The 21,302-nt window shown below is 51.3% G+C and overlaps 2 protein-coding genes across 2 annotated transcripts; one reads left to right on the forward strand and one right to left on the reverse strand.

Moving 5' to 3' along the window:
• Window positions 1-333: 333 nt before the first annotated feature.
• Window positions 334-1,688, reverse strand: LOC100907775 (uncharacterized). Its single transcript, XM_003737869.2, has 4 exons — window positions 1,270-1,688; window positions 976-1,194; window positions 711-872; window positions 334-639 (listed from the first exon to the last, which is right to left on the reverse strand). The coding sequence occupies exons 1-4, from the start codon at window positions 1,509-1,511 to the stop codon at window positions 387-389; spliced, it is 876 nt and encodes a 291-aa protein (XP_003737917.1). The 5' UTR covers window positions 1,512-1,688; the 3' UTR covers window positions 334-386.
• A 15,543-nt stretch (window positions 1,689-17,231) lies between these two features.
• On the forward strand, window positions 17,232-19,442 carry LOC100898814 (flocculation protein FLO11). The gene is made up of 5 exons (XM_018640715.1): window positions 17,232-17,339; window positions 17,443-17,583; window positions 17,686-17,797; window positions 17,889-19,387; window positions 19,437-19,442. The coding sequence occupies exons 1-5, from the start codon at window positions 17,232-17,234 to the stop codon at window positions 19,440-19,442; spliced, it is 1,866 nt and encodes a 621-aa protein (XP_018496231.1).
• The last annotated feature ends 1,860 nt before the right edge of the window (window positions 19,443-21,302 follow it).

The raw sequence follows: 21,302 nt of genomic DNA on the forward strand, positions 1-21,302 counted from the left end.
AAAGTTCCTTCATAGGCAATGAAAGTCGGTGACAACACGGGCACCGATGACATTGATGTACAAGTAAAAATTGCATGAATTTAATAAAAATTCCGTTAGATGGTATCCAGAATCGAACTTTTATTAGCTCCTGACCACGATATATTTCAATTTCATAGAGTTAAATTATTGGTCGTCAGAACCAAGCGGTGTCATAAGTGGTCTTCCTTGCCCAATTGATTGAAATGGGAGGAAACCAGCGATACACCTCCTTCACTGAACTTCCCGAAACGATGGCTCGGTCGGAGCATCGGCCCGATATCTACTTCTTTCAATGAATGATCTCGATGAGAATCCCGGGTATTTTATTAATCGCCATGACACCCACCTATTCGAAATGGATCGAATCAATCGAAGCCGATTACGGTATGCTTCATCGAGATTGGTAGAAAACTGCCGTTGGGTGCAGCTCCACGCTTCGCTAACTTGGGTATGAGAAAACAACTCAATGAAGTGGTTCCGAGCCAGAAGCCCATGAACATTAAAATCGGGGAGCTGCCAGAAGATATGACGATATCCCTCGGGCTCTCGGTGAGACCAGACGCGTTGAGGTCGAGCAAGTGGAACGACGCAGCACACGAGAACGCGCATTCTTCGCATCTGAGGGAGACGAGTGAGATTCGTTAGAAGTTCTCGAAACGTTCGATTCGGACGTTAGCTCAGTTGCTTACCTCGGTATAACTTGCGCGCATAAGGTGGAAACATTCACGGGCACATCGTGGAAGCCTTGGTCCTTCGAGATCAGCAGCTCGTCATTCCCGAAACTCATCGCTGTTCCCTGAGTCCCTCCGAGGCAATCTTGGGCCCCCAGATCCAGTAAATAAACGTGGAACCTTGTCGACGGAGGGAAACTGAAGGAGTTCCGAGTGGGTGTCGTCCCCATCTTCCTCGTGATCCTCCTTGCTAAATTCGGCACATCAGTCATTCAATTTTTACCTCGTCCCACAAGAATTCCGCGCATCGAGGTTCAACCTCAGCCGCACCGATTTCTTCGTCGCCTCGTAGCGGTGCAGTTCAACTCTCGTCACGTCAAGAGACACCTTTCCATCGTGGCAGCAAAGACTGCCCTTCGAAGTGTCACGAGGAACATGGAATGGTCCCCAAACTTGCGTTGTGCAATTCTTGCATCTAAAGGGCTCTGCTATAATGCAGTACCTGCGGGGGGCATAAAACCCGTATTTTCAGCACAGCACTCAATACATCGATGATCCGCAACGAGGTCGGGCTCACCTGCCTGGATAGGAATATTTCCAATTGAGCCAATGGCTGCTCTCCAAATACAGCCATGTTCTTTTCATCAATCGCAGGGAGCCTCCAGTGAGAGATTGTCCGCAAGTTTCATCGAGAGACTGCCTGAACAAAGAAACTGCGTAATGGTCTCTTGCCATGAGGGAAATCGTCATCAAGGGCAAGGTCGCGCCCCAAGATGGCACCAGTAAAACAGGTTGAGAAGGTGTGACCGGTTCCATCATGCTTCTGAAGTCGTCCGCGGGAGAGTCATCCAACGTCTGGAAACTGCAATTTGACACAAGCTTCCAGGACCTTTCCTAGTTTGCTGTCGCTCGGATTTCCGCAAGGGTACCCGCTGCACCCGTGGGGCACTCAGGGAAGTGTGCATGGATGACTCACGAGTTCGATTACCACTCACCGAGAGCATAGGATCACGTGGCAGTGGCCAATACATTTCGTTTCGGAAGCAGAATAGGCACATACATCTACCCGGATTGATAACGTCTATATCAAGGTTGAGCTTACGGAGCGGCTTCTCCAAAGACACTGAAGAGCCGGTTCAGTTGGATGGTCCTAATTCCAGCCGAGGCAATCGCGGCTCCATTCTTCACCACGATTGGCTCGAACCGGCGAAACTTCATACGTTCACCATCTATGGACTTTGCTAGCATCCGAGAGCTGTGCGAAAGTGCTCCTTATGTGTAACTCACTGAGGTCCACTACCTCGCAGAGAAATCGGCCATCCTGAAGGGATAACTCGTCACTGAATAAACATTCCACACCTTTCCAGCGGCCGATATTACCACGCGAATCGATAATGTAATCGATGGGGGTCGGGAATCGGATCGTCCTGATTGCGACGGAATTGAGTGAAGACTTTCGAATAGAGAGCGCCGATTTACAGAATGGAACCGATTTCAGAACACCATCCACACGCATATCTTCTATCTTCCAGCAGCTACCTACATCATTTCCTAAGCGGAATGCCTAGATCACTCTGCGAATCATTCAGGCGTGTCCGCGAATTAGAGATGCAGCGAATTCTCGGTACCGAGTATCCAACCGGGCACGAGTTCTCCGAGGCTCCACATTGCGATTGACAGACTCTCGGACGCGAGCTATATTCTTCTTCCTCCCTTGGAAGCTATGGTGATCTATGTGGATGCTCCCTTTGATCTAATCTGCCGCCGATCGAGACACTACGCGATTTCCCCGCTTATTGAAGACCGGAGTTGGAAGCAGCAACCACGACACCAATGGCTGGACGAAATTCTAAAGGAAACCGAAAGCAGCTCCGCAATAGATGTGAACATCCCTTAAATTCGTGAACCCATGATCTGGAGCGAGCGGAGAAGTATCGAGCGAACGTCATTGGGAGTGGCCTTCAGCTTCCCGTTCAAACACATTAGGTCTCGTTTCGGAACCGGAGCACCAAAGAGCGGCAGAGCGCTCGAGATAGCGCTCTAGCAGGGAGCTGCACGCAACAAATCAAGCGAGCCAATCTACCGACCGAAGAGTAAGCGCTCGACACGGTAGCTCGGCAAGCATCACATTTCACGGTTGATGTTGTTCTTATTAATAATATTTCAATAATCCCACAAGCAGAAGCGGCCGCTCAAGATCTTCTCGGCTCTCTCTTATCTCGTCGAGTAGAGCTGTACCAGCAGCAGTTGCAGAAAGAAAGCGTGGAGCGATAATACGGCGCTGATATTAATATGACAACGACGAAGATGACGGCTACGACAAGAGCAGCAGCAGAGCGATGAACAGATACGGGGCGGCGAATCGAGCTTTGATTTCAGTGGATGGCAACGCTAGCTTTATTTCTCGGATGCCATAGTAGGTGAGGAGCGAGCGAGGGCACGAGAAAGTGGGAGAATCTGATCAAAAAACGCGGAGCTCGGAGAGAAGAGAATTCACACCGACTCATCAACACCCCACAAACATCCATCTCTCTTCACAGAAAACTCTCCCTTGACTTCCGGCGGACTTGCCTTGTTCCGCTCACCAGGAGTGCTTCGAACATAGGTAGAGACTTGTCTTGTGACCGGGAAGGGAGCAAGCAGGCAAGCCAATGACAATCATCCAGTTCCCTTCTGCTCCCCGTCTTCACGAGCCTGGTGGAAAAGAGTGAGAAAGAAGAGTTTCGCTCCCGACACCAGGCCCTATGGGGAAAGACTCTTCGTGAGAAAACATTGTGCGTGGTTCTTGAGGTCGATCCCGCGTCGGAATACCGTTAGTGTTCCCCCGTAATATCGGACCTTGCCTTATCTCGCGACGTCGATGGAGTGAATTACTGACAGACTTTCCCCGAATCGCTCCGGAAATTAAGCTCAGAGTTGAGGTAGTTAAACTTGACATATGACAATGATAGTCCTGAGCTTCCTGTTTGAGCTATTCTGTATTCTATTCCTATTGAGTATTCTCTGAATCTGCATGGGTACCCGTTGACTGCCTCCGAGGCGCACTCTGGAGCTCCGGAGTATCTGAGTGCATGTGAACTTGAGCAGGGCGGTAATATTCGAGCGCGAATCTGATCTGAGCACAGCGTAAATTCGAGCGCAACGTGAATGTGGGCGCATAGTCCATGGAGCGAATTTCCTATCTATGGGATTATATATCCAAGAGAAGCCCGACATCTCAGGGACTATCCGGCTCCGAAACCCCGTGAGGGCAGGATACGGGTCAATTGGGGTTAGGCTGCGAACCGCAGCTACCCTAAAGCATAACCTCACACTGGTGCGCGCGACCCAGATCTACGTTGAAATCGACGACGATGTCGCGCTCAACTTCACGCGCGCTCAGAATCAGCTGCGCTCAAACTCATTTGGGCTCATATTCTTTTTGCGCCCTCCAGCCCAAACTCAATACGTTACGCTCGAATTCACGGTGCCCACAAACTAACATTGCGCCTCTCATCACAATGTGCATAGATCAGTTGCCCCTCGATCGCATTTGCGCTCAAGCCCCCGCTCAGATGTCCTTGCGCTCAAATGTTCGGTCATCGGAGAGCGCATCAAGACTGCCTCCCTTATCGGTTAAGCTATCTCCTCGGCGGTCCTTAGCAATAGAACTCATACACGAGCATTGAGCTGCGACAAGATGTAACGCGCATCCTCTTCTGGCTCCCTTCCGACACCTCGCGGTAGTCGCACTCCGCTCCCTAGCCCTCTGAGATCGGCCAGAAGAAATTGTTTCTCTCCCGAAGTCAAGCGCAATGGCGTCAAAGAGATTATGACTCGTTTCGAGCTGATCGGCTTTGTCTGCCTGAAGGTGTCGTGCCGGATGAGGGCGGCCGAATCTAGCTGGAGCAGAGTCTACAGCATAGGTAAAGGCCGCGAAACCGAGAGAAGAAGCAGAAACACCGCTTGTGGATGCACTTCTTCATAACCGCCGGCAGTCATTGCCGCCGGTCGATGTAACTGAGCGAGCCCGACAAGAAAGCCACTGATATGACGGGAGTGGTTTAATTTTTCTGAGAGATATGAGAAAAGATATATTTTATCTCGGTGAGGTGCACTTAGCTCCGGGGGCGCTAAGCATGACGAGGATCAAGAGCACGACGCTCCCATTTGGTTTGTTTATTTGGTCATTCAATGGGCCGCACCGCAGCACCGCAGCACCGACATTTGTCCCGTTAGTGGCATCGAAATATGCTCGAGATCACCTAAATCATTCGATTCTGCGTCCGAAATGCTCCATCCGGAGCCTCGATTCCCATATCTTGTCGCTTGCGAGGCTGAGCGGAACAAACCAGAGAGAAAAGCGCCGGTGCACTGTTTCTCCCCGATCCCCAAACACTAGCATCCGGAGGAATCGGAGCGTTCTTCGATTCACGCCTCCCCTAAGAAGTAAACCCTGCGATCCTCGACCAGGGACGGATCTGGCCGAGAAAACTAATTGCACGAGGAACAAGTTCCGCAACATAGACAATAATAATTTGAGAATTCCGCGAATAGATTAGAGAAAGAAATCGATCCCCCGATGTCTCGATGCATTGCATCGAATAAAGTGCATCCTGCTCCCAGTACTCCGATCGTGTCTGTCTTCATTCTGAGTGAGGGGCTCGAAATCATCCGGAATCCACTGCGAGCTTCCGGAATTACTCGGATAGCGTAGACCTCGGAAGTGTCTTCCCCGTGATTGGAGAAGGGAAACGGCGGGACGCATCGGAGTATCTGGATTTTGAATCAGGAGAGCGTTGAAGTAGTAGGGGGTGAACCTCCAGAACACTCGAGAACCGATCGGAAGTCGATCCGAGTCGTCGAGACTTCAAATCGATAAGAATATCGTTTGAGATCCGAGGAGCGACGATGCTAGTAGTCACTAAAGCCGGCAATCAGAAAACAACTATCATTAGAATTCCTGGCAGGAAACGGGTTTCATCCATCTGTTTAGTTGAAATCAATGCGAATGGGAAGCCTCTCCGTTGTCGTTCGAAGAGGAAGAGTGTGTAAGCTTTCGATTGAGCTGCCGGAGGCTGATCGAGCGAGAGAGCGACTGCGCGGCTGATGCGGCTTGGTATCGCGATGTGTGTATGTACAAATATCTGAGCGGCTCATGTGATCATCGACACGACTGGAGCTACTCGTCGTGGTTTCGAAGCTAAACAAAAGCTTCCACCCTCTTTCCCTCGTGCGCTCCCTCCTACCGGAGACAGTTACCCGATTCTACCTTTTCAACTCACCACGCCCTTCATTGAAATTGCGGAGGAAGGAACACGACATCAATCTGATGACTGTTGTGCTGTGGAAGCCAACAGTAACAGAATGTGTAACAGCAGCAAATGAACGAACAATGGACAGACGGACGGACGATCGGTGGTCGGTCGGTCGCTTGAATGGACGAACTGACGAATGAACGGGCAGACGGAGGCAAGCATCTCCGCGAGCGAGGCAAACACCGGGGGCTCAGCACCACCCCCAATTGTGGACAGCGCCGACATTATGTAACTTCTGTACAATATAAGCCTCGTTGATGCGTTATAATCGGCGCGACGTCTCGCCGTGTTACATGTGTAATGTACCGGAGGCACCAGAGGTGGCTTCTGATAGGGCGGAGACGTCCCGCTTCTGGTTGCGGCACGCACTGCTGGTAAACGATTGACATTTGTGCTTTTTGTGGTTTCTTCGACGGTAGTCAACGTGGGCATACGAATGCTCCTCTGATTGCACGCTGCTAATACATATGCCTGGGTAGATTGCGCACTTCGAGCAACCGAATTAAAATTCGTGAGAAGCCGGCGGCATCTGGCGTTGGTCAATGCGACGATCGGAGACTGCGAGGAGTACAGGCGACGGACCGCGAGAGCTTTCGCGTAGAAAATCGATCGCGATGCATGGATACTTGTAAGAAAAGAAATCGTAACGGAGCGCGTACTCGGCGACGCATGCCGGGCTTCAACAACTTCTATTCATGCGTAGATGCTTCACGATAGTTCACTTTTCTCTTTGAAACACTCAAGACCATTTGTGGACAGGTGCCTCAAAATCAGAATCGACCTCCGTAGTTGTAAGTAGGGATTGAAGAGAGAAAACGACAGGTACAGCGAGCCCGAGTGAATAGTCCGTCTTCGTCATTCACCAGTTATAGATACATCAGTTGTCCGTTAGGCGTTTGGTGTACGCCAACGGTACGCCAGCGTTACAGCGCCGAGACCACCTGTGACAATTGAGGCGATGTCGAACAACAGAGAGGAATCGGAGTAGAAGAAAACCGAGAAGGAGAAGTGAAAGTTGCGGCGGCGCGCGGCAATCCACCCAACGAAAAAGTGACCTGGCTGCTATATCAAGACATGGGCGAGGCGAATTCAAAGTCCTTCCGGAACCCCTGAGAGTTGGAGAATAGCGGGCGTGGAGCCGGCGGCAGCGCGAGACTCAACATGAGCTTCGTCCTGTGTCGGGGTTCGGAGGAGCCGACTTCGGCCACGGTCGAACTTCAACTGGGTGGTGTCCCATTTGGGGCCATGACGATTGATCTGAACGGACATCACATACGCTCGAACAGAGACACACGCAAACAACAGACAGGCGAAGAGAGTTGTCGTGAAAGTATATCGCTCAACAATCCGTGGGATTATGGGACACCCCGCAATCTTAGTCGATTTGGCTCCAATTTTGATCGGTTTCGAGTACTAGCGTTTCGCATGACACGTGGGAATCTTTACACGACAAGCGACGTGTACTTGATCGATTTTGGCAACCAGGCATTCGAAACTTTTGGAAACAGTCCTATCGTTCGCAAGAGCCCTTCGCGGAAGGCAAGAGTTAACGTTGTCCCATCGTTCGATGGTAATTATAGAGATAGGCGAGAAAAAAGGCTGCGGACTCCGTGAGCGTCGATTTTATTGCCGCAATGACCGAGGGAAGAGATTCTGGGGACACAGGGATGGGAAGATCCTTACGCCCCGATGATGAAACCTGGGAGATGCCTGCATCGGAATTCGACGAGGGTTTCATCGGCATGACGTGGACCCGGTCGCCATTTGCTCGCCAGGCTATCTCGACCGCGTCGGCACCTGGGGGAAAACGGCTCATGATCGAGCTGATTTCTAGCGGGATCGAATGGGCGAATATCTGATTGCATGTGTGCTTCCACGATTGACTAGTGATGGAGTTTGAGAGTATTGTTCACCAGTGGATACGTACCCGGCATGGATCGACACCTCCGTCGACGCCAGTAGGGCTCCCACGATGGTCACCCGGGATCGGGGTCCTCGAGTTGTATCCCAACTCTTACTGTGGAGTAGGTCTAGCACGGGAGTCTTTTCACAGCTCTGGTTCGCAATTGGTGGAAGATGTTCGATATCCGGCTGCTGACGACGGGATACCGTCTCGTGTGCGAAGAACGAAAAATTTCTAGACTCCGGCTCAGGCGGTGGAGGATTAGAGAGAAAGCGAGCTCAAAGTGAAGGCCAGGTTTGGGAGATATTCCGCCGCAATGAAGATGATTCACCGGGATATCCTGTTCCGAGATCTAGGAAAGAGTGAGCTCTCGCCCTCAGTCCACCGACCAAGTGCGCGAACGTCCTGGTCTAACCGTCGCGCCGGGTCGTTGGGAACGTGAATACGCATGGGTGTGTTTCTTGATTTTCGATAGGAACGTGATAGCTAGGCTAAAGGCGCTCGTAGCATCGGTCCCAACGGAATTTCTTGACCACTTGATTATAACCCGGCCTGAACTACCTGGTGAGGTCGTCGTCGTGTGGTCCACGATTCCGTCGACCCGATTCGCGGAACATGGGAACCTTCTCTCGACCTCAGTGCGCAGCGGTCGTCTCGCAACTCAACGCTCGAGAGTGCGCTGGAAGAAGAGATTTTCCATATCGGCTCGATCCGGAAACTGCCAATCGAGATCAGTTCGACGGCCAATCAGATCAACGGACTTGATACGCTATAGGGAGATCGAGAGTCTGTTGCACGATCAGTCTCGTGCCGGATCGGAGAACGGAGACGATTGAACTTTCCGAAGCATGTACCTATTCGAGAAGTCTCACAAATGAGGTTGGCGCTTTCCAACATCTTCCACCTCCCGGTCAACGCTACGGAGTGAGCAGGCGCGGGGTTTCCGAAGGTTCATTCTTCGACGAGGTACTCAATCGGGAAAGTTACTCTGCTCTTCTACATATGTCTCGAATCCCCCATCTCGCGACCAGGATTTCACTCCGAATGCTTCGGCGAATGGCGACCAGAATCGAGCTCGGATCCTGTCTTCCCTACAGGGAGCTGGATTCGCTCACCTTCGTGTCGTTAGCAAGAACTGGGATGGAGCGACTTTTTCCACCGTAGGTTTCCACGTCACCTGAATCCAAACCAGGTAGTAAATTGAAATATCGGGAACCTGGAGACTTTGCGCTTGGCTCAGAATCATCGACCTAAGGTCGCATTATGCTTGACAAAACCATATCATCCACCATGCTCAACCGGTGAGGAAGGTGGAGCGTCGAGTGGCATGAACTCGATGGAATTGAGGCGAAATTGTATGCTGTGAAGTTCACGGGCTGTTCTGCCCCGACTCTGCGCCTTCGGAATTGTGCCTCAGGCGGAACGCTGTCGCGGTGTTCGACAGGTTTGCTGTTTAGTCATAGGTCATAGCGAATACGTACCTTCTCCCATGATATCCCATCCAGTGGGGGATTCGCGAGCGTTTCATGGAAGAGGAGAGCCGCCAAATAATCCGGGACCCTTCGGTCAAAACTATTGTGAATTTGGTCACCTTCACTGACCGAAGAAGTAAGCGACGCTCACCTTTGAGCAATCACACTGGCACTCGTCTCATTTCATCACGGATCACGAGGAGAAAGATTACAATTTCCGCCAAGCTACAGACCGATCACAAGCTATTCAGGAAAATTATGGTAGGACTACAGTGGACTACGCTCAATCAGTTCATCGCTCCCAATACATCGGGTCCCATTGACCCTCGCTCCAGATAGTCGGACTCGGTTTCGGTATCCATAGATCTTCATTGATCCTCATTCTTTTCAATGAAAATTCATGACAACTAGTCCGAAGGCGCGTGAGAGCAGCGGATATCGAAATATTTTCTCTCAGTGCTCTCGGGGTTCTCTTCGTGTCTCTTGGTGACACTATCCCTGGGGGTGCTTCTCCGTAGAGAGCCCTTTTCGAGATGAGCGGAGTCCATTGCAAAACATGAGAGTTCCTCAGCGTCGGAAAAACCTCCACGGTTTGAGCCTCTCATTCAGGTGGTGTCCATGTTATCATGCCGCACCGAGAGTCCCCAGCTCCCGTTTCGGAGAAGACTGAGCTAAGAGCTGGCTCGGGAATGCATGAGAACCGAGTGAGGGCTGTAACGGAAGGTCTCGAGCTCGTGCAGAACGGCCCGAAAGGTCCGTCTCTGTTTACAAGTACATAGTACAATGGCACGCTGTTTTTAGGTGAGTTCTGATGTTTCGTCATCTGGAATGAAATGCTCTGTCTTTGGCGCCCGCTCAACAAGATCGTTTACATTCGGCAATGGAACAACGTCTGCTAACAAGGCGGAGAAAGAGAGCTATTCGAGCAATAAGCCTCTGTTTACTGCGAAACTCCTGAGCCACTAGTTTTATGTCGAACGCTTTGCTTATGTCTTTGAGCGAACGAGCATGCTAGCTCGAACTGATGGAATCGACGGGCAAGTGAGACCTTATTGCCACTCATCGCCCATAAAGCTTCTCCCGATGTGGTCAAACAAACGGCGCGGCGGTTGAATTGTCAACATTTAGTCCGGAATCGAGGAACGACTTGGGACTTAGGATGGCGAGTGACATTGCTCGAGCTGAGCTCGTAGCTCTCCGGCAACTCGATAGCTCTAATGGCCGTGGAGACAATCTTCATTACAATGTTCGGGATTGAAGCCGTTCGAGCCCCCATCATTCAGTCGAATTCACAACTAACCGACATCGCGCAATCGGACACCGTTTTCGACTGGAACAGCCCGCCGCAAACAGATCGCTCGCCACCCGATCTGGCTCGCGTTCCGGTGAGAGCGAATTTCTGAGACTTTTTTTTCCGAATTTCATCAAACAACCTCAAGTTGGAAAAGAAATCCAACTTACGAATTGTACGCGGCCTGATTTTATCCCGATACCTCGTTATCTGGGGTGCTCCGCGGAGGATTCCCATCCTAAGCGGTTTCGCCCGATACTTGAGTTCTATCTGAGAGATTTGAAGCATTGAAAAGTTTACAGAATGGGACGAACTTCCGGAAAGCTAGCCAGGACACATTTGTTTTGACAAGAAGCGTTCGCACGGGGATCGCATCGCATTAGCGTGAGGCCCTTCCCAGCGCTGAGGCGCTTGGGCGGAGTCAGAGGGCCATGGTTCCTCATTGGTTGTCATGTTGGCACGCCCGATTCGCGCCTATTCGAACGGATTTTCGGTGCTCAGCGCTGTTCACTTCAGTTGAGAAGTTCTTCAGTGAAGCATCAGTTCTTGCTCTACGATCGCTGATATCTCGACAAGACTCTTAGGTTAAGTGCGTCCTCTAGCATTTGTTAAGTGGTGACGTTAAATCTTTTCGCCTGTTGCGTCGCTCCACTGTGCTGCTCCTCGAGCCGTCGCTGCTGCCAATCTATTCAGTACGAACCGACAAGGAGTGCATCTAAGAGGAACGTCTCTTGCTCGAAAAGGTGCGAGAAGTTTAACAGTTTCGGATTCGAAGCGCTCGCAGTGTCCGAGTGGAGGATCGCCCGCAACGATGCTGCGTCCCAGACCGACGATTTCAGCAGTTTCGTCGAGTTTTCTCATCCAGAATCTCGTTGGCGACAAGTCTGACTCGAAAGACTTCAATTCAGACCACGGTGAGTAAACGGGTCTCCGGGTTCGGAGACAACCCGAGATCAGCCAATGGCACCGGAAGGTCTCATTTTCAATCTAGATCACTCTCCCGCACGTGAAGGCCCGATCTGGGATTATAATCCGCAGCAAAAAATCTTGGACGTCTCGACGGGAAACCCAGATACGCATGGCGGGTTGCGGGGGCTGCTGTAGCTCAATCTGGGAGAAAATAATTGCACTGTTGCGGTCACGCAATTTGTAGGACGTCGACCCACGGATCCGTCGAAACTCGTCGATTGTCCCAGCCTCGATCAGGAGTCATTATCTTATCAGCGGCCTGCCGACTTGTCGAATTTCGAACGTTTATCGGTATCAGTAGATGTCTGGTTTCTGATCGCTCATTCAAGATCCACTTTACGCTCGCTCCGTTCGCGAGAATCCTCCGTGAAACTTGTTCGTCCATTAAATTTCCATCATCTTCCGAAATCTCCGCATATGATCGTGAATGGTGACTGTCGACTTATCTCACCCAGGAAAGTAACGAAACATAGGAACACTCCTCCGCGAGAAAGATGACGAGAGCGATAAGCTGTGAATATATCGATGGCTCCTCCGAGCTCTACAGCAGGGGAATTTTCTGACAACTTTTTTTAATTAGACTCATTAATTCGTCGCACAGACTGTGCATGAGCAACTCAACCGATCGGGTAGAGAGGTTTTATGCGTGAGCGGCGATTCACGCAGCTCTGTGTGTAGCAGAAAGTCCGATTGTGGAGCTCCGTCAAAACTAAAGGTGATCCATTGTTCATTCCAGACGTGTCGTCCGAAACGAAGCCCCTCAAAAAGAAACGCTGCAGAGCGGCGTTCACCCACGCTCAGGTGTGCGCTCTGGAAAGGAGATTCTCTAGTCAACGCTACCTATCGAGTCCCGAAAGAGCAGAGCTTGCCCGTTCCTTAGGCCTGACTGAGACGCAGGTGAAAATTTGGTTTCAAAACAGACGCTACAAGACGAAAAGACGTCAACAGACTTCCGTTCCGGACTCACCAATCAGTCCAGTCGAGCAGGAAGTTGCTCGCATTCCACCACCAGCGATGCCTGCCCCCTTACCAGGAATGTTCCTTCAACAATTCTACCACCACCTAGCCGCTCTGCATCATCAGCAAGTTCAACATTTGCAGAGACACCTTCACGTGCACAGTCTGCCAAGCGTGCCGGTGAATTGGCGGCCAGAACCAAAAGAGGAGGCTCCGAGCGAAGATGACTCCTAGAATGATCGTTTGAGCCCCGGCCCATAATTGCCGATTGTATTTATTCCGAGCTTAACTTGGAGGGGGAAGCGGGACCGCAAATCATATTCACAGACGCTTCACTGATGAGCTGAGATATCGTGAATCGTTGGAAGAACCTGTGAGCTCGAGGCGAGCTTCGACTCATTCGTTCATTCTCATCGTTGAATGCATTGATTGATTTCTGGCGCCGATCTGCTGGAAGTGAGCGATGCTGAATCCGAGCTTCGATCCGCCTCAGATATGAGAGGCTTGACACGGCAGATACCGACGATACAGGGAGCGATATCGATTGATCGGGATCTCTCTGGAGAGTTTTCCCATCGTTCGCCCGGAAAAATGGAGGCGCGCTCCCCTGCTCGTTGAATGACTCGAATGAGTCATGCAGATGGAGAGTGCATTGTTGATGTACGAAACGTTGAATATTTCATTGAATCGGAAGTCCAGCTCCGGAAAAATGTTGCCATCGTATCATACAACAATTACGGATAGTCATTGAAGAATACTCGAACAAGATCTCTGAATCATATTGAATAATAATAAATTAATGGTGAATAAATACTCGTGTTTGTGTATCCAGGTCTGCAATAACTTTCCGAGATTCCGCACTCTATCTGCAGATTAGGCCGGGTTTGGCGAATTATTTTTTTCCTTGCCGGTGAGAACTCCGACCTCTCGAGAACTCTTCTCGGCAAGCCCCGAAGCAGACTGACGGAGAGGAGACAGACGCGTACCGACAGCATTTGCGTCCTCGCAGGCACTGTCGCTTGGATATTGTTCAGAATTAGACTTTCCATGGGCTCCTCTAGCCAGCTCGATTGCATCTCTCCATTCAGATCCGAGCAAGAGCGGAGGGCGGCTCGAAGCAAGTGCACCTGATGTGTTTCCGGGTGATTGGCGAGTTCGAAACGACCGTCGCAATCGAGGCGCACGACTCCCATGGGTTTTTCAGCGATTCACTTTGAAGGCCGGCAATCGTTCCGCAAACGAGCGATCTGTGTCGAGGAGGAGAGGCGCTCAGAACTTTAGTATCTGAACACCCTCAGTAAATAATTGTTTATGCCCCACTGCAGCTTGATTTGCTCACGCGTTCGCGCGCATTCGGGTTCTCGGATTCGATCATCAGATGCGGCGATCCGGTACGACCGCCGGAGAGAGCTGCTTGCTTCGCAGAATGACTCGCTTCGAGCTCAGTGTGAGCATTGCGTCTTCGCAAGAAGTCCCCAAACAAGAGATTTTACGCATTGTATTTTCAGTTCACGATTAGGTCGTTGTCCCTATGCTCCGGGATTCTCTTATAGCAGTAGACTCGGGGCGATACCTCACGGTCTTGGAGGTTTGACCGGTAGAGCTGCGAATAGAGCGCTGGAACTGAGACCGTGGGGGAGTACAGCATCTTATTGATTGAAGACATTCAGAATTGAGCGAACGGTCGTGCAGATTTCAAACAGGCTCCATCCTTCTGATCAGACTCCCATTGAATGAGGTGCGGCTGTTCCCGTTGGTGCTCCATTGAGAGCTCAGCTCCCGAATCAAAGGTCCAGACTTACAGGAAGAATGGTGTGCAGAAATAAATAATGAACGCTCAAAAAGTGTGAGCGCATACCAGAAAGCGTAAGCTGGGCGCTGCTAGGTACATCTGTAAACGCTATGAATCGGCACTTCAATGCCTCTTTGCAGAAGGACAGTTGCGGATACGATGGACAAGAAAGTGTAGGGGAGCTTACTAAGACCCAGAGGGTAGCACTTGTTGAATATCTCGGGAGCTCGGTGTCAGGTCGCACCGGAATCGTATCCCAACAAGAATATCGATCTGAAATCCGAAATTCGCTCCGGAGCTATTTCTTTCCGGAGTTCGACCTCGCTCGGAGAACATCTGAGCCGAATCTATAGCTATAGTCAACGATTTACCACAGGACGCGATGAGCTCTCTATCGACTCATGGATCGAGTCCTGTACTACGTAGATTGCCGGGTTCCTTCCGTTGCACTTGCTGTGCGAACTATGTTTCAATCAGAGGCTTCTTTGTTTCCTCCGGGAGAAGTTCTCCAGTAACTCGGACGCCAAGAAGTATCCAAGACCAGGATCCTTGGATATAAGATACATCATCGAGTGTTGATACGACTATAACAATGCACTGGCGACTCGGACATATAATCAGAAATTCGCAGAGAAAAAATATTACCGGCGAATACGGACTTGAATATTGGGAAATTCAAACTTAAGTATTTGAGAATGAGTTCATTCATACTCCATATTCGAATTCATCGGAAATGCTACGGATAGATCTTCATATTCATGAGTATGAATTTGCCTGTCCCTAGGGAACGCTACCTAGGTCCCTGATTGACCTAATTAATTATAGTTTGATTAGGTTCCGCATGGATTTGAGCCGCTCGATTCATTTTATAAGTAGAGGCCGGAGGAATGCAGGGACACAAGAGTCACAGGTCCCTGTCGCTTCATGGAACGGGTTTCTCGTCGAGCAGCCTTGTCGACGGTTTTCTCCAGAGCACCGGTTCGCAAACTTTTCTCCCGCACGTCTCCCCTATGCCTTATGAGGGGCGCGCGCGCCTCCCAAGGAGATCACCGTATATCTGAGATTGTAAAGTTTCGACCTGAACATGTCAGAGTGCCGTTTTCCAAGGAATATGGCTCCCTCTATCAATCGTACAATGATTACTAAGACTAATTGTAGACTAGCAATAAGCTGGGTGACCTCTCTGAGACGGAAAATCAATCGGTGGGGAAATCTAGGGATCCTCCGCGTCTCCCCGCAACTTCTCCTGCGTCTCCCCCAGGAGACGCGTCCCTCTAGTTTGAGAAACGCTGCTCCAGAGGATCCACCGTACAGACCACGAGAATACATGTCTGAGCTCATTTTCATAAGCGGACTCGAGCTCTACCTGAACGCTGACCATCAAGGCCTCACGAAGGCGCGGCGTCGTTTAAAGAACTTGCTCTACTTCACTCCCGTCTCAGCTGGACCCAATTTCGATGCTCTTCAACATCTCGTCAAAGGGATCAGAGGCATCGGGTGGATTCAGAGAAAGGAGCTTGCAACGGCTCCTTTGCCGGTAGAGATTCTACTGCCCCATTTTTCCCGGGATCTTCTCACTCGACCTCTGGAAGGACCCCATAATTGCTTTTCACTTAAAATGGCCTGGGAAAAAGCCTCCACAGGAAGCTAAGGTTCGCATTATGAAAATTGTCGAATGAGGAGAGCTAGTGGCTGGTGGAGTTGGCTCCGGGTCATTGGACGTCGAAGGGTGAAGACAGACGATTTCTCGACACTCCTAACACTCAGTATAGTTCTGAGGGCGGAAGCCGTCCATCAGACATGGAGAAAACAGGCAAGCAGAGTAGTAGGAGCCGAGTCTTTCGTTCCCTCCGAGGATATCAGTTTTCGAGGCGAAACAACAGTTTTGGCTCCTTTGACGCAACAAGAGGCGCTCGCAGATCCGGTCCCTGGCAGTGTCGGCTGGCTGTCAAACACGGGATCGCGATCGCAGTGCTCCAGGGATATCCATCGCTTTCCCCCACTTACGACCGGGATTCCCGCGGGTCGTCGCGGCGAAGTCTTTGCCCCAGCCAGGGCAGTCTCGCGACTGGAAGTCACGGCTGTCGACATGAAGACGGCACTATGAGTCTTTCGGGGCCACGACCTGCGACGAATCCGAGCCGTTCTCGTCTTATGGCGACCATTCGTTCTGACGGGGCTCTCCAGCATATTGTTTACGGCGAAACCTCCGCACTATGAGAAAAATCTTGACGTAATGCAAAGGTTTCGAAATCGTGGCGTTTCGTAGCGAGCGTGAGCTACATACGCTCAATGTATCGAATCAATAAATTCTATCATGGTTCAAACTATCTTTTCGCTATAGTGGAAAAGTTTTCCAGCCGAGTCCTGCTCATCGACATTTTGCTGAAAAATTGCCGTCCCCTGATCCACGACAAGCCAGACGGAGACTCTGCAGAAGCGGTCGCCGCAACGAGACCACCGTTCTACAGAGTCCTTGTTCGAGGGATGATTCAATACACCGTACCGTACGATTCCACTCCAGACATTGGATACGCTCCCAGTGTAACTGGAGCCTCCCGAAGTCATCCAAGGTTTCGCCACCCTAATGACTCTTCTCGAGTGGTCATCACGAATCCCCCTTGCGGGAGTTCGGCACCCCGCTTCTGAAGCACCGATTTACGCTCGGATCAGACGACTAGGCTGTTTGATCAGGGGCATCTCTCCGCTCTCAGGTGCACGATCTGGCGGATACGCACCCTCATACCCTCCCTCGACGAGTCTGGTCCCTCACAGGCAGAGAAGTATATAAAGCAGACTTTCTCCAAACCAGAGCACAAGTTTCATCGAGCTTGAGCAACGACCCAAGAAGCTGCATCATGAAACCGTATTGCGTTCTGCTCGCCCTCTCCCTCGTGTGTCCTGGTGGCCAGAGCATGTTCCTACCGTCTTTCAGTGCGGGCTCCGGTTTCTTCTTCCGAGGCAACGTAAGTTGAGCGCTCTCGCCTAATCATTCGCATAACAATTTCTTCCGAACACCGGCAGAAAAACGGGGATCCGCAATCGGTGAAAACCCTCTCCCATTTCTAGGGAGCCTCGACGCACGGAGCACCGTCTCCGCCGGAGCCGCCAAGCTTCCTACACACTCAGAGCTTCGGCCCCAACGTACAAATGATGCCGGTAATAGTCGGCACCGAGAGCGAACTGCAAGAAGTTCATCGACGTTTTCCGGTAAGAAATCTCTAGCGACCTGTAACGCTTTCAGATACGATTGCCCTCAGAGAGCGGTCTCACTCTCCGATTTTCTGACTCATCTCCGATTTTCTTCCTCAGTATCTCAGAAACACGTTCCGTTTCGCGCCGACTGCCCAAATCGGAGGTAGTCGAGTGGAGATGCAGCTGCAAATGCCGCGAGTCCCGATGCTTCAGCGATTCGTGTCTCCTGGTGAGTTGCTTTGCCCTGGAGCCTCTATACGTATCCAATCCGAGTCCATTCCGAAGAATCCGTTCTAAGAAGTTGCCTTCCTCCTCCTCAGTGACTGATATTCTCGATCTCGGCATGCCTTGGGGTCGCCAATCGCATCAAGGCAACCAATATGGAGCGATCAAGTCTCAAACAAAACACGTCGGCGCGTACGCTCAACCCGTCGAAGAGCCCGAAGCACCTGCACCCGCCTACGGAAAGCCAGCCCCAAGCTACGCCAAACCGTCCACCAGCTACGGCAAACCGCTACCTAAGCCGACTGCGAGCTACGGCCTACCCGCACCCAAGCCGGTTTCGAGCTACTCCGTCCCTGAACCGAGCTATCCGGCTATCCGTCCGAAGCCAGCGTCGAATTATGCCACATCGGCTCCCAGTAATTATCCTCAGCCAGAACCCAGCTCTGCCTACGGCAAGCCCGACCAACCGATTGAAGAAGAAGCTCAAGCCGTACCAGAAGCGTCTGATCTCCCGTCGGTTAATGAAGGTGCTTCGTCGAATTGGGTTCCCGAAGCGCCCTCGAACGAGGAGTCGGTGTTCACCCAGGAGACCAATCACACAACGGTTTCCGAATCGACTTCCTCGTCCTCGTCGACCACAACGATTACAGAGACTGTTTCTATCGAGAGTCCTTCGGGAGACTCGGAGACTGTGAGCTCGAGCTCTTCTGATTCGACTTCAGGGACCTCTAATCCTTCGTCCGCCTCCGGAAGCGATTCTGACTCGGTTCTGCAGACAGTTGACGTCCAACCCGGGCAGGGTCAGCAATCGAACACCGATTTCTTCGCACCTAAGATTCCGACCACCCAATCCGGCAGCGACTTCACATCGGACAACGTGATCCGCCCCAACTCTCGCCCCCCAACCTCCCCCAGCCAAGCATCGGATTCGGAGAACGCCGTCGATACCTTCGGAGAGAACGTGCCGTCTCCCTCTGGGCAGAACGAGGATGGTTCGGTGAGCCAAGTCGCGTCCGTGCACCAGAACGTGGATCAGGGCTCTGAACCGAGCGCACCCTTTACCTCGGATAATGTTATTCGACCCGCTTCTCGTCCGGTCGCCGAGCACTCTGGAATGTCGCAGATCGCTGCGCCGGATTCAGGCAGCGTGTCACAAGATGCCGTCATTGAGCAGAATGCCGATATCTCGGCGCAACCAATCGATCATTCAGCGTCTTTCGACAATGCGTCAGAGACGGAAACTTCGGAAAGTCAGACCTCTTCAGAGAGCCATGTGAGCGAAACCAATACCACGACAGTCGTCGAGCACGCCGTCGACACGATTTCGGAGACCTCAGCCCCCTCTGAGAAGACGATCCCGACCGATTCGTCCCACGAAGAGGTCGCGACGGCGACACCCGCCCTCCCATCCGACGCTTCGGCCGCGAACTCGAGTGATCTGAGCGTGAACGAGACTGAGCCGCAGAGCTCGGCCGATGAGACAGAAACATCTCCTTCCTCGTCAGAAGAGAGCTCGCCAACCACCACGAAGGATCAGTCGATTGTTGACGCCCTCCCAGAAGCAACGCCGGCGGTAGAGGCTCCCGCAATCAGGGTCAGACACCCTTTTCTGGCTGAAGCCAGGAAACTCATCTCGAACAAAGTCCTGAGACCAGCGCTGCAGGGACACAATGTACTGCGTCGCTCAGCCGACGAAGATGATCTCGTCGACGTCCTCATCACAGACGAAGCGCCGCACGGAGAAGAACACGAGGAAGAAATCGACCCCAGTCACCCCGATGGAGATTACGCTCTGGTAAGAAGGGAAGAAGACATTGAGGACTATTTCACTTACATCGCCGGTAGAGACGAGAACCACTGCATGGACAAACTGATCTGCTTGGTATCCTCGAATCCGGGGCAATATGATGAGGCCGGAGCGCAGATCGAGGAGTTCTTCGAGTAAGCAATTCGAACATCGCCAACGTTGTTCTTGATAATCTTATCCCACAGCTCCAGTTCGGGTCCCGGTAGAGTTTTTTTTCTCTTCGATCGAGATGGGCGAATAACTCATGTCATTCATTTCGTATTCTTCTACTTCCAGGAAATACGACACTGAGAAGTCAAAGGAAGCGCTGAAGAGGTATAAGGAGGCCTATCGCACAGGGAAGGAGGGAAGAGATAAATGCCTTGAAAAATACGTCGGATGCGAGGTTGAAGAATACTAGATGAGGGAACGATGCCGGCGCACTATCTCTTGTTCATTTTATTTATGCTTGACTATTAATAAAAGGGCTACCATCAGGGAGCACTCTGGATACGAATCTATCCTTGAAGACACCTCATTGAAACCCCTATAGGGTATTTCTCGACAGATTACTCACGCTCCCGCCTTCCGTGAAGGTCGCTACGCTTCGTCGGGACGGTGATCAGAGCGTCACGAGGGCTGATCAGAGTTCAGATTCGTTCTTCAGAGAGCTGCTGCGATTCCTTTTGCATCTAAAATTTGAATGCCAAGAACGACGCTCGGACAGCAGTCGAGCGCAGCTGCTTCTCAGGGAAACTCCGGTCTTCTCCGAAGATCTCGGCGTATCCGATTGCGGGTCGACTTTATGTAAAAAAGCCCGTTATATCGCTTCCTCTCACGAATTTCTCCCATCTTTAGTCGATATTTCGGCATTAATTTCGTTCCCGGAGTCGGCCTTCAGGAAGGGGCGAGTGCCGACTGCGATTCGATGTTCTGTAGGCTAGCACCCGCCCAAAGCAAAATGAGTCTACTCTTGTCGAGGACTGTGTGCATTAAAAACCACTTTGAGCGGACTTGACATGGGGAAACTGAAGAAGGTCCGTGGCGACAACGGATGTTCGGTGAAATCGATCGAGTGAGCGTCTCTCTTCCGACGAGGACGTCCGGCATCCTTGCCCTGGAGCTAGGGCCGATGAAATACAAGCCATATGGGCGTTAGTGTACGGTAACTCGATATCAGAGCACTTGTTCGGCCAAGTTCATCACTTGCCCTTTCAGCGGTTTCCGGGGGCGAGGATCCGGGTGAGGGCGCGAGGACAGCTGACCGCGTGTCTATCCACATTGCCCGCGAGAGAGGGGAAATTCAGCTGACACTTACTAGTTGGCTATTTCGAAGAATGAGGCTTCTCTCGAATTCGGAACTCTTCTCTGAATCGGCATGCGCGGATGTATGCATTTATTAAACGATTTCATGAATTATTCCGATTATTTTTCTTCGATAACAGAGAGGTCACAAAACCTTGCTTTCCTATATTGGAGCATAATGTCGATAATGAGATTATATGATAGTTTACAGTGTAGACGGTTGACGGATGAGGTCAAGAACGCGAAGTCGAGTCTCATGCTGGTGACTGACTCATGACCAAGCTGACTCACTCTCGCTCAATGATTGAGCAATCCCGTGGGCTCCATGCTCCTTATCGTTTCGATATTCGTTAATCGTTGTTGACCGGTCAGGGGATCCTGCTCTCGAAGACTCGTATGCTCTCTGACGAGTCCACTA

Source organism: Galendromus occidentalis, unplaced genomic scaffold, assembly GCF_000255335.2.
Source record: "Galendromus occidentalis unplaced genomic scaffold, Mocc_1.1 scf7180000075629, whole genome shotgun sequence".
NCBI classification, from domain to species: Eukaryota; Metazoa; Arthropoda; class Arachnida; order Mesostigmata; family Phytoseiidae; genus Galendromus; species Galendromus occidentalis.

What these genes read in the sequence shown, in the direction of transcription:
- LOC100907775 (XM_003737869.2), bottom strand. Translation starts at nt 1,511, where the DNA reads ATGATGGAACCGGTCACACCTTCTCAACCTGTTTTACTGGTGCCATCT. An exon ending in CGGAATTCTTGTGGGACGAG is followed by an intron (nt 873 to 975) that starts GTAAAAATTGAA and finishes TCCGTCGACAAG; the next exon opens with GTTCCACGTTTATTTACTGG. An exon ending in TGCGCGCAAGTTATACCGAG is followed by an intron (nt 640 to 710) that starts GTAAGCAACTGA and finishes CGTCTCCCTCAG; the next exon opens with ATGCGAAGAATGCGCGTTCT.
- LOC100898814 (XM_018640715.1), top strand. Translation starts at nt 17,232, where the DNA reads ATGAAACCGTATTGCGTTCTGCTCGCCCTCTCCCTCGTGTGTCCTGGT. An exon ending in AAGTTCATCGACGTTTTCCG is followed by an intron (nt 17,584 to 17,685) that starts GTAAGAAATCTC and finishes TTTCTTCCTCAG; the next exon opens with TATCTCAGAAACACGTTCCG. An exon ending in TCAGCGATTCGTGTCTCCTG is followed by an intron (nt 17,798 to 17,888) that starts GTGAGTTGCTTT and finishes CCTCCTCCTCAG; the next exon opens with TGACTGATATTCTCGATCTC.